This window comes from Camellia sinensis, chromosome 7, assembly GCF_055761805.1.
Source record: "Camellia sinensis isolate YWXY chromosome 7, ASM5576180v1, whole genome shotgun sequence".
NCBI lineage: Eukaryota > Viridiplantae > Streptophyta > Magnoliopsida > Ericales > Theaceae > Camellia > Camellia sinensis.
The window spans coordinates 94,821,484-94,839,758 of record NC_138967.1 but is presented as its reverse complement, the minus strand read 5'-3'; the positions used below and the strand labels follow the sequence as shown (position 1 = coordinate 94,839,758).

General features: G+C 36.7%; 1 protein-coding gene across 1 annotated transcript in view; it reads left to right on the top strand.

The window, feature by feature from the left end:
- The window catches only part of LOC114256492 (diiron containing four-helix bundle family ferritin protein, putative (Protein of unknown function DUF455)), a 31,292-nt gene extending 25,556 nt beyond the window's left edge, over window positions 1–5,736 (top strand). Inside the window, exons 4-7 of the mRNA XM_082878830.1 lie at window positions 4,308–4,491; window positions 4,641–4,722; window positions 4,921–4,972; window positions 5,144–5,736. Of these exons, the coding sequence (XP_082734956.1) occupies window positions 4,308–4,491; window positions 4,641–4,722; window positions 4,921–4,972; window positions 5,144–5,212 (387 nt within the window). The 3' untranslated portion in view covers window positions 5,213–5,736. The remainder of the gene's footprint in view (window positions 1–4,307; window positions 4,492–4,640; window positions 4,723–4,920; window positions 4,973–5,143) is intronic.
- The last annotated feature ends 12,539 nt before the right edge of the window (window positions 5,737–18,275 follow it).

The following is an 18,275-nucleotide window of genomic DNA, read 5'->3' as shown; positions in this document are numbered from 1 at the left end:
GATCTGGGAAACCCAGATTTTTGAGGTCCGCTCGAGCGGGGTAATGGCCGCTCGAGCGGGAAAATCGTGCTCCCAGCATTTTTGCAGAGTTGGATGCCCGCTCGAGCGGGACACTTCACGCTCGAGCGTGGATTTTTGTAGACGGACCTTCAGCTCGAGCGCATCTTTCGTGCAACCAGTACTTTGCAGGCCTTAAGGGTCCGCTCGAGCGGAGAAGTTTACGCTCGAGCGGGGACCCTGTTTCCTGGAATTTTGTTCATGCATTCTGTGATTCGTTTTCCGTTCTCTTTCACCTGTAAGCACTCTTAGGCATGTGTTAAGCATTGTAAATGAGTTAATGAGATAAGAACAAAGCCTAAAGAGGAATATGTGAATTAAAGAACGGATTGAACTGTTAGTGACCCTTTTGTATTCATGAAATGTGTAGGGTCAAGCTCCAGGGCGCATCCACAAGCCGATCACTGTGAGTAATATCAATATTGAAAGCTTGTCAATGTCCAATTGTTATTCCCTTATAAACTTTATGAGTTGCTAATTGGGATTGTGGACAAAAGTCTAACAGGAATAAATGAATGGACCGAAGGTCGTTTTGATAAGAACGAATGGACCAAAGGTCGTTTTGATAAGAATGAATGGACCGAAGGTCGTTTTGATAAGAATGAATGGACCGAAGGTCGTTTTGATGTAAATGAATGGGCCGAAGGCCGTTTTGACATTAAATGAGTGGGCCAAAGGCCGTTTTGACATGAAAGAGTGGGCCAAAGGCCGTTTTGCCATGAAAGAGTGGGCCAAAGGCCGTTTTGACATGAATGAATGGGCCGAAGGCCGTTTTGCCATGAATGGAAACCCGAATGGGCCAAAGGCCAGAATGTTTGGAACTACAGTTACTTGACTTGCATTTCGTATAGTTATATATATATTTGGTTGTTAAACAGAAGTATGAATTGGGCCCAAGGCCGTTTGGAGCATGTTATTCTACATATTGTTATGTAACTGCTATATTTGATATTATTCACTGGGCTATCGCTCACGCTCATTCATGTATTTGTAGGTGAGCCAAGGGAAGTCCAAACCCAGCCCCAGTGAAGTCTGCTAGGAACAACAGGAGTTTTGGGAGAGTCAGCCTTGTGCCTCGCGCATGAGACCATCCTTGCCCTTTTACTATGTACCTATGTTTTGTCTTGTTGGCAAGGACCTAGTGCATGTCTGTACATAGTCTGTTATAGGTTGACTCGTTTTGGACGATCCTGTCTGTAATGAATTTTGTGAAACTGTACTTTTGATGTGAGTTATTAACGTATCTGAGTATGGTTTGTTTGATGTGCATATAAGCACGGCTCTATGGACAAAGTTTTTAATTTTGCTTCCGTTTGGCCCCCATTAACTCTGTTAAAATACGTTTAGAACAGTCTGAGGCCGTAGGTAATCTCATGATTACTGGCCGGTTACGTCCTTAACCCACGGGGGCGGATTCGGGTCGTGACACATTCACTCTTCGCAAAAGAAGCATAGCAAACCCAAGGACAACCACTTTTGTACTATGCCCTAACCCTCTATTTGTCACTCTGAGTAAATGTAATTTGTTTGCCCCACTTTATAGCATATTCCTTTAGAGCATCCCTAAACAGAACATTTGTTTTGAACTCCATACCAAGTTGGAATGTAGGATTGTGTATGTCAGTCTCACTAAAAATAGGGTATTTAATCCTCTTGCAATGACTGTCTTCATTAGAGGAGCTATCAAGGCTTCTTAGCTCATCGGATGAGCTGCCCATGCTTTGTAGGTCATCATTGTCATCTACATCACCCACAGCATCCTTACCACTTCCTAAACCACCAATTTCCACATCTTTGTCAACATGTTTATCATATAAAGCATCATCATCACCTTCCTCATTGTCATTATATTTTTCAGATTCATCAGAGGATGAGTCTAACTGATTAGGATCATAGGCATCACTATTTTCCTCTTCTTCCACTTGAACATGAACAGCTACCCCCTTACCCTTCTTTCTACACTTCACCCTACTTGACTCATTTGTGTACTTACATTATCATCCAAATTTTGTCCTATGTAAACATCTATCACTCTGTTTTCATCCACATATGTGTCCAACATCAATACATCAACATCAGATTTTAGGAACTCCACCCCACCATAACCACTAACCTTACTATAATAGTTATAACTTGGCCTATGTCATAATTCCTTAGCCATGCAACACAACTCTGTAATGGAAATTTGATATGAATGACAAAAGTCAATAATTTACCATACCACCACTGAATATACCTAACTACACTCCCATGATGCATTTTGATTTTAAAATACCCAGATCCTTCCTCTGCATTTTCCAATGGAAATTACTATTAAAACTACTATTAAACAACATTGAACCTACAAAGATATTCAACTATTCAATGGAACTCACAGTGCTAAAATACTATTAAATTACACTAGAGATAAAAATAATAACAAACAACCATTCATCCATGTGAAATAGAAGCAACCAAAAAAACAAAGATTTAATATATGTTCATCAATTTCAAACCAAAACAAAGGAACAAAGATTTTCTTAAAGTAAACATTTGAAACCAAAACAAACATAAACAAATTTCATTAAAAAAATCCATGTCACATAGAAACAAACATAGATTTCACCCTAACAAAATAATATTAACATTAACACATGCGATTTCCAACAAGAATAAAAAAAACTTAAAAAAACATAAAAATAAAAATAAAAATAAAAATAATACATACCATATATAGGGGTGAAATTGATAGGAATTTAAATAGTATGGGGGTAAAATTGAAAATACTCAAAGTCTGGCGGTGTAATTGATAATCGAGGCAACGTAGAGGGATAAAAATGAAATTTTCTCCTTTTTATTTATTTATTATTTTCTGATTATACATGTTTCTTTCTCTATTTATGTATTTATATTTATATATTGTATACTTTTATTTATAAATTTATATCTTTTTCTATATTTATCATCATTCTATTTTTTTTTTTAAATTTTTTAAATTTTCTATTTAATTTTTTTGCCTTTATAAATATATGGATGAATTACAGCCATAGTCCCTAAAGTTTGACACTTGTTTCGTTGTAGTCCCCATAGTTCCACTTGTGTCAATTAAGTCTGTCAAGTTTTAATTTCAGCCCAATTTAGTCCCTAAAGGTAATATGAAAATAAATATAAGCCCAAGGGTTCTACTTATTACTATAAGACCCTATTTTATCATTATTATAACTATAAAATCTCTTTTAATTAGTAAATCTGTGTGTTTGAAATTGGTACCAGAGCCTTTTGTTTTGATAGAAAATATAAAAAAAAAAAAATTAAAATTGGTGTTTTTATAATGTAACAAAACTTAAGAGGCAATAATATAATAACTAAAACCTTAGGGTCACGATTTTAAGGCAGTAAGGACCAAAATAGAACAAAATTGAAAGTTCAAGGACCAAATTGACAAAATTCAAAGTACAAGTACCAAACTTAAACTTTGAGAAAACTAGGAGGACCATTAATGTAATTTGCCCTAATTATGCCTTTTTATATTTATAGGTATGCTCTCTCTTTATTTCTGGATTTCTCTCAATAAAATTAATTTATAATGGTTAGGAAATATGTCTAGTTGAACTTCTGCTAATCAAACACAATCTGCGTTTGGTAACATAATATTAATCTACATAGAAAATATATATATATATATATATATTTGCTGTGTCCCCCACTGTGTTTGTGTCCCCATTTTTTTTAAATCATCGTGTTCCGTGTTTGTGTCTGTGTCCGTGCCCGTGCATCATAAGGTGTGATAATAGTCAAAGGCCAATGAGATATAAGGTGTGACAGAAATAATATGCGAATGTATTGGCTTACAAGGGAAGCTTGTTTCATTATTATCATGTCACTCTATATATCTGATAATCTAACCAATTGAAGCCAGGTAGAGTTACATGAAAATTGCGAGCAATAGAACTTGCATTTGTCACTCATTTTCATTATGCCTATTAGTACCTGTTCGGTGTATATAAGCCAATACAGAACAAAGCAACAAAAATTACATGCAAGCAATGAATTATTATCAAACCACTCCAAACCTATTCAGTTACTTGAAACAACATAGAACCATATAGAGTAATATGATGATAATAAGTAATAATTTACGTGAGTATATATTCTCACTAGCAATTATCGGATCATTCCATAATTATTAGGCCTACAAGAGCCATATGGATTTCTTTTAAATTTGTATATTGTTGGGTAAAGTTGGATTTTTTTCTTTCTTGATGCTGTAGGAGGCTAGGGGACTAGATGCTGGGCCTCGGCTTGTGCAAAAGTTAATTGGATTTGGAGATTGTAGGACATCAAACATTGTGGCAAGGATTGCTGATGAAGAAGTTGCTCATGTAGCAGTTGGAGTCCATTGGTTCATCTCACTTTGTGAAAAAATGGGTCGTGCCCCTTGTGCCACTTTCAAAGGTTCTGTTTCCTTCTATCTATATTCTAGTGTCTATTCTTGTAAGAATAATCCCATTTTTGTGTGTACGAGCTTCACATATTTTTCTTTTCGTTCGATATATATTTTTGGGTTGGGTTATGGATGTGCATCGTTTATGGTAATTCTGCAGACTTGTTAAAAGAGTATAATGTGGAGTTGAAAGGGCCTTTCAATTATTCAGCTCGAGATGAAGCTGGAATTCCACGAGAATGGTGAGAAAATTTAAGTTTTCTGATCAACTGTTTTGTTGCCAAGAATTTGGCCGGTTTGGGTTGTATTTGTTGTACCATTTTTTTTTTTTAATAATCAAAATTACCTTCCCCCTGTTTCATTGGTAACAAAGAGATGTGAACTAGCATTTGTTTAAATTCAGCATGCACTGAAATTGCTGTACCTAATCTTTTGTTTAGGTATGATCCATCATCTACAAATAACCTGCCCAAGCAAGATCAACTCTCCGAGGTATTAGCTTGAGAGTAGCAAAATTGTTTATCAACATATTTTTCCTGGAAAATTGAGTAAAATTTATACGTCATCTTTACCAAATTGAAAATTGGAACGGTCAATTAGCGTAGTTAAGAGCTAAACAAGAAAAGCTGTATTTTGGATTTAAGATTTGAAATGCTATGACAGGTTTATGAAAGGCTTGCTTGCATAATCTCTATGGAGAAGGAGAACTCGAGTTTGAATGCAACCGAGTGATTATAGTTTGACAGAATCAATGTGGATTCAAGAGTATTTTTTTTCTTCAGCTGTAGGTGATGCACGTGGCTCAAAGCAGAATTTTTATATGGTTAGGTATTTGATTCCTTCGTGGTAAGCAATGATATGTCAGATCTGTAGTGTGACTCATGCTAAATTAGCTGGATTAAGACTGGCTTGCAAAACCATCTCACCGGACTTGGCCAAGGTTCAGAATGGAGTTTTTCTGCATTTTAGTGTAGGTTCTATGTAGATGATGTTTTATGTTTTCTTGGTATGAATTTTCTGTCATCAGTCCAGCAACCGCGATTGGTCAGGATTGTAGTGATTGTTTTTTTTTGTTGTGTGTGTTTGTGGAGAGAAGTTCCTCTCAAATAGAGACATTCTAAATTGTAAATAGAAGCAAAACCTCTCAGTTTTTGTGATTTGCATCAACTTGACCATCCTATCAGATTGCTTATGCCTGATGGTTACCAACACTATCAGAGTGGAGCATTGAAATTTGAAATGCCATATCCCATCAACTTGACCATCCTGTCAGATTACTTGTGCCAATGAAAAAGTGCCACCTATATGGTACAGTTTTTTCACTGTTAGTATGATAAACAAAAGGTTAAATTGAAAGGGAATGGCTTCCCTCCAATCCAATCATGGACTTGAGGGTATTGTTGGGTTTGTAGAGTTCATCACGGGTCTCATTTTGATAATTCGAACCGTTAATATGTAGAACTCGTCAAGTGTTATATGTCTGTAAAAAACACGTTGATCGGATATTAATAGCTATGTGATTAAATTAGTTTTGTATGAAAAAAAATGGACGGTGAAAAATAAATGGCTTACAAAAATCTGAATTGGTTACATAACTATCGATATCTGATCAACATGATTTTTTACAGTCATATAGTAATCGATGAGTTCTACACGCTGAACGGTTCGGATTATCAAAACAGTTCCCGTTGTAGGCCCCCACAGGACTAATAGTACTTTCGATTTCGGTCACGGATCGGAGGGAAGCCATTCCCAAATTGAAACTCAACTAAAATTATAGAGTTTAAATTGATAAAATCAAAATATTGAGATTTAATTTGTTATTGGAGTAAAACCTTGAGTTTTATTTTCTTATTATATACATATTTTTTGTAATTTGTCCTATTTTATTTTATTTTTCTCATTTATTTCGCTTTCCTCCATTTTCATTCTAATCAAACTTAGCTTGAGGTTTTATTTGATTTTAGGATTTGGTGAATGAAAAAATATAAAGGATTTTTTTGGCCACAACACACCCCCCCCCCCCCCCCCCCCCCCCCCCCCCCCCCCCCCCGGGGGGAAAATGGGAGAAATGGTTACAATGTTATAAATTAATTTTAGATGTTACTATTCTTTATAAATTAATTGTAGATGTTACCTTAGACATCACCTCCTTATGTGACAGAGAAACATGTGGTAAGCTCCACAGGGTAGCAACCGAGCTACTAAACCATTGGTCGAGTTAGCCCAGTCCGAGTGTTGAGCTGTACAGTTTGGTCAGACAAGTTGGTCTGAGCAGAGGATGGACCAGGTCAATGGGAAGTCTTACAGTGGAACAAACTAGTCCATTCCTGAAAAACAAGGGACACAATCTCACCTTAAGCGGAACAGTATAGCAACACCCTATAAAAGAAGGCAAATGTATCAAGTCAGGTACACAATAAAAATATTCCAGCAATTACTTTTTGGTGTTCTAAAGTATTCTTACCGACTTATCCACCCGAATCAAAGTTCTTGATTTCAGTGTTTTTCTGGCAACTAAAATGAGTGTTGAGTTCTACATTGTCCTCGACCAAATGTGGCAAGTATTTTCTTGGTTTTCATACAGAATTTGTAATTCTAAAGATTTTGTTTGCTTTAGTTTAGTATACCCTAACATTTTTCAAGCACCTAACCTAAACCTAAGTAACCAAATGACTCACAATCAAACAGATATGTTATGTGAAGGTCTATGCACTGATGACATCTTTTCCTAGACTTTCTGGATTTTTGTAGTGTAGTTTTCAATGCACATATCCATTCAATTTATGGGTTATGTTCAAGGGCTACCTGCATACGGATAATGTTATAGCACACACTCTTAAAAGATTTAGGCTATATATATACGGATAAGGCTATGTATCATATGTAAGTTATGACATTTGTGGAGTTGATTACTACAAATGTCATAATTCAATCCTATGGCAATCATAATCAAAAAGTAAAAAAAAAAAAAAAAATTACAACTAAAAATCACATAAGGTGCGTGTAACTAAATAGCTCTTAAGTTATAACTAAAATAATGTTATAATTAATATCACAATAAATCATAACTAAAACTCCAATAGTTATAACTAAATACCAGAAATGTTGTAACTAAGGGTGCATATAGTACATACAGTGCCGGCCCTGGGCATGAGCCAACAAGGCTACGGCCTAGGGCCCCTCAAAATAGACTCAAAAAATAGGCTCCTTTTATTATGGTTTAGTATAATATATTAGGTATGTTTTAAGTTCAAAAAAAAAAAAAATTAAAGAAGGACCAAACTAACTTAAAATAAATTGACCCATTAAAAAATTGAAAGACCCATTCAAAAAAAAAAAAAAAAAAATCATTGAAAATAGACCAAAAAAAAAAGGGTCCGCTCCTATTATAGTTTATTGTAATATATTAGGTATGTTTTATATCAAAAAAAAAAAAATTTAAAGAAGACTCAAACTAACTTAAAATAAATTGACCTATTAAAAAATTGAAAGGCCCATTTAAAATAATTAGCATTGTTATCTATTGAAAACGATTTTACAAAAAAATTAGATTATGCAAGTATGATTGATTTATTTGCTTCTAAAAAAGTAAGAAGAACGAGAATCAATCGACATTTATTAATTGTTATAATGTAATACTAAGTATTTTTTGTGATTTTGACATAAATCTTTTGTATTTTATCTTCATTTTTTTTTCAATAAAAAAAAATGTGAAGGATCCCAAAAATTTATTAGTTGATTGTTGGCTTTGGGCCTCCGAAATGTCAGGACCGGGCCTGAGTGCATATCCCATATAATTTCTCATATACATATTGGGTAAAAAAAAAAAAGAAGACCAAATGGCTTTGGTAGTTATATAAGCTTGAAAATCGTATAAATACATCTCTTTTGGAGGTAATTTGGAGGGGATTTGAAAGGGGTAAAAGTGATATATTTTTATAGCTGAGAAAGTAAAAATATATGGATTCATAGATGAGGAAAATAAAGTGATATTCACTCATAATTAATAGAATCTTAGTGTAATTAACCCATGTTTTGGAGAGAATCTAATGTGAGTTCATTTGCAAAGCTATTTTGATTCGAGTTCCCATTGCTTGGTTGTATTCCATGATGTGATATGAATATCATTAATTTATAAAAGGGTGATTCTAAAACAAACATCTTTCAAAGGAGGTGTATTATGTACAAATTATGATATATACAGTGTTTGTTAGAATATAATATGTAAAGTGCTGCTTTAATAATTAGGTTAGTATAATAATTAGTATGCGTTAATCATTCTGTTTTCTCTTTTGGCTTGTAAGCTTGTAACTCCTCTATATAAAGGAGCTAACCCATAACATTAAATACATCTATCAATACACAATTTATTCTTTCCTTTTATCTATACATGTTATATATTAAATCTTTCATGGTATCAGAGCTATAAGATTTAGGCCTATATTTCTTTCTCACCGGCGGGCAGTCGGCCGGCAACTTTGCCTTCACTGCCCGCTGGAGTTTTCTACACATACCTTCACTCCGCTGCATCTTCAACTCTCTCTCTAATTAATTCTTCCAAATCTTGTTTCCCTGAAGCTCGGGAATTGCTTCAGTATTTGAGTTAGTAGCTCCGTCTTCCAACTTGTCACCAGTTTCAGGATTCCCATTTGGCTTTGCCATTACTGAACCACTAGCAAGAGCCCCATCCATGTTCTCCAAAACAACACCTACTCCAAGGACATGAAACTCCATTTCCATGGCTCATGCCATTTTCCGAAACAGATTATCTACTTTCAAGTGGTCGGCCTACGAGTGCTCCATCTGCCACAAGTCTTTCCTCACTAGCCAAGTCCTCGGCGGCCACAAGCGCAGCCACAAGTCTTTCCCCACAAGCGCCGCCACCACCATCGCCAACGGTGGAGCCGGTAGCGGTGTCACCTCATCGGGGGAGGACAGACGGAGCACTCACACACACAGATGCACACACGGGTTTAGGGAGAAGGAGAAGAAACCATTAAGAGACACCCATGCACACCTACACACGGACATGCACTAGCTCTCTCTCTCTCTCTTCTCTCTCTCTAACACAAACCCAGCACACACACTGATACACACTCACGGCACACACACACCCATCACTGCCATACACCCAGCAGCTCACATACACACCCATTACCTCTCCCTCTCGGCATACACACCCATATGCATGGCAGCTCTCTCCCTCTCGGCAACTCTCTCTTCTTCCTCTCTCTGGCATGAGCTCTCTCGGAGATGAATAGCCACAAAACACAGACCTCTCTCTCTCTCTCGGGGGCAAAACCCAGCTTGCTCACAGCCCATGGCTGCCACTCCAGGCGCCGTCGTTGTCACCGGCGACCAACACCACCTACAGCCTCATCTCCGAAGCTCTCTCTCTACTCCACAACCGAGCCACCATTACAGCTTTCATGTTCTTCTTAGGCCGAACCTTCAACCAATCCAACACCCCAAACCGTGGTCCCTCTCTCTCTCTCTGATACATATATTCTATTTCTAAACCCATGGAGGGTGGAACAACCTGTAAAAGCTTATCCATATACTTCTCTCTCTCTTCATCCAACCCACCAACTTAAGCCGCTTTTTGTCCCCCCACCATAATTGTTTCCACCACCCATATATATATATTTTTATTCTCACCAACACGGATACCAATCTTCCTTTCTTTTCTTTTTTTTTTTAATCACACCCATCCACCGCCCAAACTTTATTTTTTTTTTATTATAAAGCTTAATTGGTACTCTCGACTGTTCCCCACTCCCTCCTTTATTATTTTTATTCCTCATTATATATTCATCATCACCATACTTATCCTTTCATCACCGTCACCATATTTTTTTTTTATTCGATTCCCTTACTTTTCACACCAAAAAAAAAAAAAAAAAAAAATCCATTCACCCCAACTCGGTTTTCATTCCACACACTTGTCATTTCTTCATGCCGGGGATCAACCCCGATCACAATTTTACACCAAATAACAAAAAAAAAAAAAAAAAAACAACAACCAATACCACAACCACCACATCCACAGGCGGAATTTTTCTTCTCTACTCTGCCGCCGGTCTCTTCTTCTTGCCTCCGTTCTGGGCGGCCCTTGCCGGTGCTGCCTCCGTGTTTTCCACTCCACTGGGCACGATCACTACTCCCTGCTCCTCCCCTGCAGCATATGGCGGCCCTCCAAATCGGAACATCACGGTGGCCTTCCGCTTCAGCTCCTTATTTTCCGCCTTTAGCACACTTATCTCTGCTCGCGCATCCTTATACATGCGCTGGAGCAGAGCCAGTTGGGCGTTTAACTGCTGCATCTCATTTGTCCTACTCTGCAGTCGGTGCGACAGGTTTGTGACCGTCGTCATGGTCTCCACACATGACTTCAAAGTATACTGATTGGCCTCAATATCAGTTTGCACCGCCATTTTTTTCTCCACCGACCGCATCGGAAAGTTCAACGGAGCAAACCCAGAGGCGCTTGGTTGAGGTTCACTGGCCACCGCACCCGTTATCTCTCTTGTTGACTCGTTGAGGTCGGGAAAGAGAGTGAGCAGACCACGGGACGACGAGGCCATATTCTGGATAGCTGAACGGGAAGACGAGGCCATGTTTTTGGGTTGCTAAGTGTTTCAGAGACGCAGCGATTACCGATTGGTACTGTCAGACAGGGTTGGTTACAGAGTGTTTCAAGATTTGCAGCTCTTAGAGACAAGCTCTCCGAGAGTTCAGAGGTTTCAGACTGGTTTCCATAGCCTCCGCCTCACCCTTGGTTTAAATAGCCAGGGCCGATCCGCGCATCGCGCGCCACTTGCCGACAGACGACAAAACGGGCGCGCAAGCCAAGGTAGTCACGCGCCTCGCCATAATGTCCGGCACACCTTTTTATGAATTGGGCACGCCTTTTGATGGCACGCCTTTTGAAAGATTGGGCACGCCTTTTGACGGCGCGACTTTTGAGGGCTCGATATATATATCCATGTATATCTTTTGGGCAGCCTATATACACACTCATTCAGTGTCTTCTACAACGGTCAGCTTTTATCAATCCCTTTGTTTCAACCTCAAATAGGTTTCTATCTTCACACCTATTTGAGTTTGAGGGGGGGTTATACATATATCATGTATCATGGTGAGCATGGTTACACACCATGGGAACCACCCAAGCCACCCCATGGTGCACTCCCTAAGTTGCCCCCTTGGTGCACCACCACTAGCTTCTACAACGGTCCGACATGACCCCATAAACTGTCCCGACATTGATTCCGGTCAGCTTCTACAACGGTCCGACATGACCCCATAAACTGTCTTCTACAACAACGGTCTGACACGACCACACAGTGTCTGCTACATCGGTCCGGCATGACCTCGTAAACTGTCCTGCTACAACGGTCCGACATGACCCCATAAACTGTCTTCTACAGCAACGGTCTGACATGACCACACAGTGTCTGCTACATCGGTCCGGCATGACCTCGTAAACTGTCCTGCTACATCGGTCCGGCATGACCTCGTAAACTTTATACATATATCATGTATCATGGTGAGCATGGTTACACACCATGGAAACCACCCAAGCCACCCCATGGCGCACTCCCTAAGTCGCCCCCTTGGTGCACCACCACTAGCTTCTACAACGGTCCGACATGACCCCATAAACTGTCCCGACATTGATTCCGGTCAGCTTCTACAACGGTCCGACATGACCCCATAAACTGTCTTCTACAACAACGGTCTGACACGACCACACAGTGTCTGCTACATCGGTCCGGCATGACCTCGTAAACTGTCCTGCTACAACGGTCCGACATGACCCCATAAACTGTCTTTTACAACAACGGTCTGACACGACCACACAGTGTTTGCTACATCGGTCCGGCATGACCTCGTAAACTGTCCTGCTACATCGGTCCGGCATGACCTCGTAAACTGTCCTGCTACAACGGTCCGACATGACCCCATAAAGTGTCTCCTACAACGGTCTGACACGACCATACCGTGTCTCCTATCCTGTTTTATTTTATTTATCAGTTTATTTTCCTGTTTTGTTCCTCTCTCCAAACTCAAGTTGGTTGGTTCCTATCCTCCTTGAGTTTGAGGGGGCTATTAGAATATAATATGTAAAGTGCTGCTTTAATAATTAGGTTAGTATAATAATTAGTATGCGTTAATCATTCTGTTTTCTCTTTTGGCTTGTAAGCTTGTAACTCCTCTATATAAAGGAGCTAACCCATAACATTCAATACATCTATCAATACACAATTTATTCTTTCCTTTTATCTATACATGTTATACATTAAATCTTTCAGTGTTAATTATTACAAATATCATAACTAAATCATTTTTAGTTATAATTCAAAATTAATAATGAGTCATTAGCAAGTATAACTAAAGATTTTTTCGATTATAACCAAAGTAATAATCACAATAGATTATAACTAAATCATAATTAAAAAAATGTCATAAGTGAGGTATACAATATATACTTTAAAATGAGGAGTAAATAATAAAATTAACCTTTATAAAATCAAAGTTCAATTGGAGTTCTATAATCAAACGGATTTAAAAATAAATTCAAACTTTATACCTTTTGCAATGGTGCCTCCATCAATAATCACAAAGGGTCCTCTAACTTGAAAACAAATTGTGAGTCAAATATGTTAACTTGATTGGTGCTAAACCCTTGGAAGACAAAAATTGAAATGCTAAAACAAGAAAGGACTAATAAGGTTCTTTCTTTCTTATGGCAAGTAATTAATTAAATTAGAAAAATATTATACAAATAAAAATATAATATGATGGTGTTAGTAACACTTTAGTTCAGATAAATATTTTCTATTTAAATAAATTTACTTTTTATGGATCACGAAAAGTATTTTTTATTTTTATCATACTAAACTCTAAAAAATAAAAATTGTTTTGTAAATAATTTTCTGGTGAAATAAATGAAAGGTTAAAGTAATGTAAATAGTTTCAACATTGAGATAGAATAGAATGAAATGATAATTTCTTAACATTTTCTATGACATAACCTTTCCCTTAACATAATGAAAAATAATTTCATTTGTAAAGCATTAATCATTATATTTTTAAACTAATTAAACATAAATAAAATCATTTCATTTCATTTAAATGAACACAGAGAAAAATTCTTCCAAAGAATAATTTGGTGGTTGTAAAAAAGTTACTTTGCGTATTGATTGAATAATGACTTTTCGTTGATAATACCAACATCATTGTTAATTAATGTACTGGGCTTCTCTCCACTCCGGTTGAAGAGATATTGTTAAATTTATTGGACTTATTTTTACATTTCTTTTTGATAATTTAAATTATTTACATTTTAAAATTTAATAAATATATTATTTCTGTAAAAAATTAAGTCAATTGAACAATATTAATCACGTGTTTGGATCAAATTTATATAAACGATTTGATTTTTTTAAAGATGATAAACTTAACGAACTCTAATTAAGAACCGGGGAGAGGGAAGTCCAGTGCTTAATTAATTGTTATTCTTTGGGCAAAAGCAGAAAAACGTGTCCCTTCATCCATGTCCTTTTCACTTTAATTGTGCTTATATTCCTCTCCTCCATCATCAATTCACCATAAACAAAACAAACAATACGCAAAAGAGAGAGAGAGAGAGCACTAGTCTAGTTCTTGGAAGAAGAAGAAGAAGCAATTAATTTAGTTAGAGAAAGAGAGAAGAAAAAACACACAGAGAGAGAGAGAGGATAGATCATGTGCTGCGGAGACGGTGATTGCAGGCCTCTGGGGTTCCTATTGGGCCTCCCCTTCGCCTTCCTTTCCCTCCTCATCTCCCTAGTCGGTATCCTCGTCTGGATCGTCGGGTTCGTCTCTCTCTCTCTCTCTATCTTTCTCTCTACACACTCGGTGTCCGCTTCTTCATGTGCTCGACCAATGATAAGTCATGTATTCATTTGATCTTTTACTATTAGTTCGACGTGAAATCTCTAAAAGATAAGATAATTACTCAAGGTTTAACGTATGTTTATGTCTATTTTATTTTTCATTTTTTCAAAATATCCCACAACAATTAGGTGAGCAACGCAGTAAATTCAATTTTTTTTTTCAAATATATCAACTTTTTATTTTAGATTTTGAATTTAATCATATAATTTAAAATTTTATTTTTTTAACAAAATAATTTAATGTGCACACATTAAATCTATATATATATATACTATTATTAAAAGTGAACAATTCTATCAACTTGTTTTTGAATTTGGATCTTCGGTCGCCCTTCTGGGCGGCCCTTTCTTGTAGCCCCCAAAACGACGTCGTTTTGGGGGCAAATTTTCCAACAAAAAAAAAACGCAGAGGAAGAGGGAGGAAGGAGAGGAAGAGGAAGAGGAGGAGGAGGAGGAGGAGGAGGAGGAGGAGGAAGGAGGCTGCGAGCTCGCCGTCGCAGCTCGTCGCCTCGCCGCCCGCCGTCGCAGCCTCCCGATCGTCGCCGGCCATCGCTTGTCGCAGCAGCTCCCACCACCGTCCGGCCCCACCTCCGCCTCCTCCTCCTCCAGTGATTATGGCCCCCTCCAGTCCGGCCCTTCCCCGCCTCCTCCTCCTCCTCCTCCTCCTCCTCCTCCTTCCTCCCTCTTCCTTTGCTCCTTCCTCCCTTTTCCTCTGCGTTTTTTTTTTTTTGAAAATTTGCCCCCAAAACGACGTCGTTTTGGGGGTTACAGGAAAGGGCCGCCCAGAAGGGCGACTGAGGATCCGGATTCCTTGTTTTTCTCCTTTTGCCAAGTGACCTTCTCTCTTTCCGTCAAGGTAATAGTTATGGGCTCGTTTGGGAAGTTGGTTGACTTTTTGATTTTTTTGACTATTTTAGTCTGGGATTAAAAAGCCTGATTTGAGAAGGACTTTTGATTTTTTTTGTGAGAGAAAGAATATAATGATTATGAGTTAGATGTGATATTTTGTCTTATTAAATTAAAAAACTTATTTTGTTTTTTCTGGCTATTTTAATCAAAAAAGCCTCAAAACCAATTTCCCAAATAGAGACATAATAGGGACATAAGACTTAAACCTATGATCATTGATTGACTTAATAAAGAATATTTTCACCATTCAAACAAGATATGCTTTCGATTCAAAATTAAAATTTATATTTTAAGTACACCCAGCGGGTGGGCTCACAATCTAATTATTATTATATAAAATGGACAACTCACTTGTTATTTAAATTTTCTCTTTATGCCACATTTTTTTTAATTTAAAATAAATAAAAATAAATAAAATTAGATAGATGGTTTGAGAGACTTGAAACTTAGAACTTGAGTTTATCAAATGAGAATTTTACCACTTAAATGATATACAATATATTATAAATATCTTATTTTATTTTTATTTATTTATTTAAATTATACATGTATCACGTATGTCAATCGATATTATATATATACAGGTAGAGAGACTATTAGTGTCTGCTTACCCATGAATGTGTTGTTAATTCTGAAAAATATAAATTTTGGTGTAAAAATATATCTAGATAGATAGATAGATAGTTAGTTGTGTGCTGATGATGTGATTGTGAGTGTCTAATACAGGTCGGTGTTGACATGCATATGTCCGTGTTGTTTTTGCGTGACGATCATAGTGGAACTTGCCTTGGATCTCATCAAAGCTCCCATTCATGTCATGGAGTGGTTCACCTCTCAGATACCCTGTTAAATTTGTCTTCTTCTTCTTCTTCTTCCATATTGTTATTCACTATATAATTACAATATGTGTTGTGCTTTCTTCTGCGTGATTAATTAATTAATTAATAACAAAATTTTATGTTTGATTATGGTGCTTGAGATTTGTCTGCCCTTAAATTGTTGGATTTTCGTTACCACTATGATTGATTATTAGTACACTTTTTGCTTCTTTAAAATTATAAGTAGTTTTTTTTTTTCTTGCTCTGATTGTTCAGTTCTTGTTGTTACGCAATTATTAGTTGTAATTTAATTGCCTTCATTATGTGAGAAGGACAAACGGATTAATTAAGATTGTTACTAATAGCACTCCATTAATTACTCTAGAGCTTATATTTTTTTGAACTCCACCATCAAAATTGCTCCCTTCTTCATTTTTTTTTAAACTACCACCATAATTCCAAATATACTTTTTGAACCCTCACTTTTGCTCCGGCAACCCCTTCCTCACCGGAAACCCTCTCCCAGCCCCCTCATCCACTGGTGACCTTCCCTCATTAGCGACTTTCCTCTTCCAATGACCCACCGCCCTAGCTCCTTCTTTCTTTCCCTCTTCCCACCGGCGACCCTCCCTACCTCATTTCTTTCATCCAAATATCTTATTTCACTAATCTCAACCGTTTGCCCTTGCCACAACCCACACAACTATCCTAGAGCCCTCTCTCACCATGCTTATGTTCGATTCCTCTTCATTTGAAATCATCACACCTGATTTAGAAAATCAATATCGAACATTATGGGTGCATTTTGAGGCTCCCGTGAAGAGCTAAAATGCTTACGTTTGTAGATGTTACATGTTAGGGTAGTATGTAATCTGGCGGCATTAATTATCATGTTTTGTTTTGAGCAAATTATAATGACCTCTTCTAATAATTGCATAAATTATAGTTCATCCCATTAATTTGGGAAATGACCCTGACCATCACCTCAAAAGTTAATTTTGTTAACGGAATTGGTAAAATGACAAATATTTTTTCCCCATCAATCTCGCCTTCCTATTTATGTCCACCCCTACTTCCATGTCTCTTCACAGTTGCCCTCAGCCACCTTACCACCACTTTTCAAGTTATCAACCTTGTCTTACCTCCATAGCCAACCCCACACCCCATTAGCATCCAACACCATCACAAATCCACATAATCGAAAAAATCAAGAAATCAATTAAAAGATAAATAGATACATAAATAAAAATAAGTAAAAATCCACCACTTCCACGCACCTTTAATATTCCTTTTTCCATTCATTACTACAAAATCATAAAAATATCATGGTTATTAACCATGATGAATGTTAATTATAGTATTTTATATATATATATATTAAAGCGTGATCTTTTCAAGTGTGATTGTTAAGAATCATTTTCAATTATACTTTTTGACCATGATTAAGAGATAATTCCATCACATGTTTTGACTATGATAATGAATATTTAGATCATAGATTTTAACCGTGATTAATACCAATACACCTGAGATTGAATTTAAGTAATTCGTGATTAGTAATGAGATAAGATCACAGTTATAACCATTTTTCGTCACGGTTAATGCGTATGGTAAAAAAAGTCTCAGACCACAAAAATGTGACTATCAATCACAGTACATAAACCGTGATTAAAATCTAAATACAAGTAATATCTAAAATATAATCAATAATATTTGTACACATTTGAATAACGTATAATACACCGATTATTAACTATCCTTTGAATCACAACATTGACCACATATGAATAGCTAATAACCTCAAATATTTCATAAATGAAAGTCGAATGTTAGTCGAATGTTGAAAAAATATTTACAAAGAAAGTTAAGGGATAAAAGGTTTTTTCACTATCATTACACAATAAAAATCTCATTACAAAAAATAAAAATAAAAATAAAAAACTTAAGGAAAACTCAATATGTTCTTGAATGTTTTGTTTTCTTTGACCACGTTGTGCATTTCTTAAAACAATTTTTAACCTGAATTGTGATGCCTCAAAAGTCGGGAACATCAGATAATATATTAACCATTAAATAAAGGGTTTATCTAAGGTTATAAGAGTAGGAAACGCCACTAATTAGTCA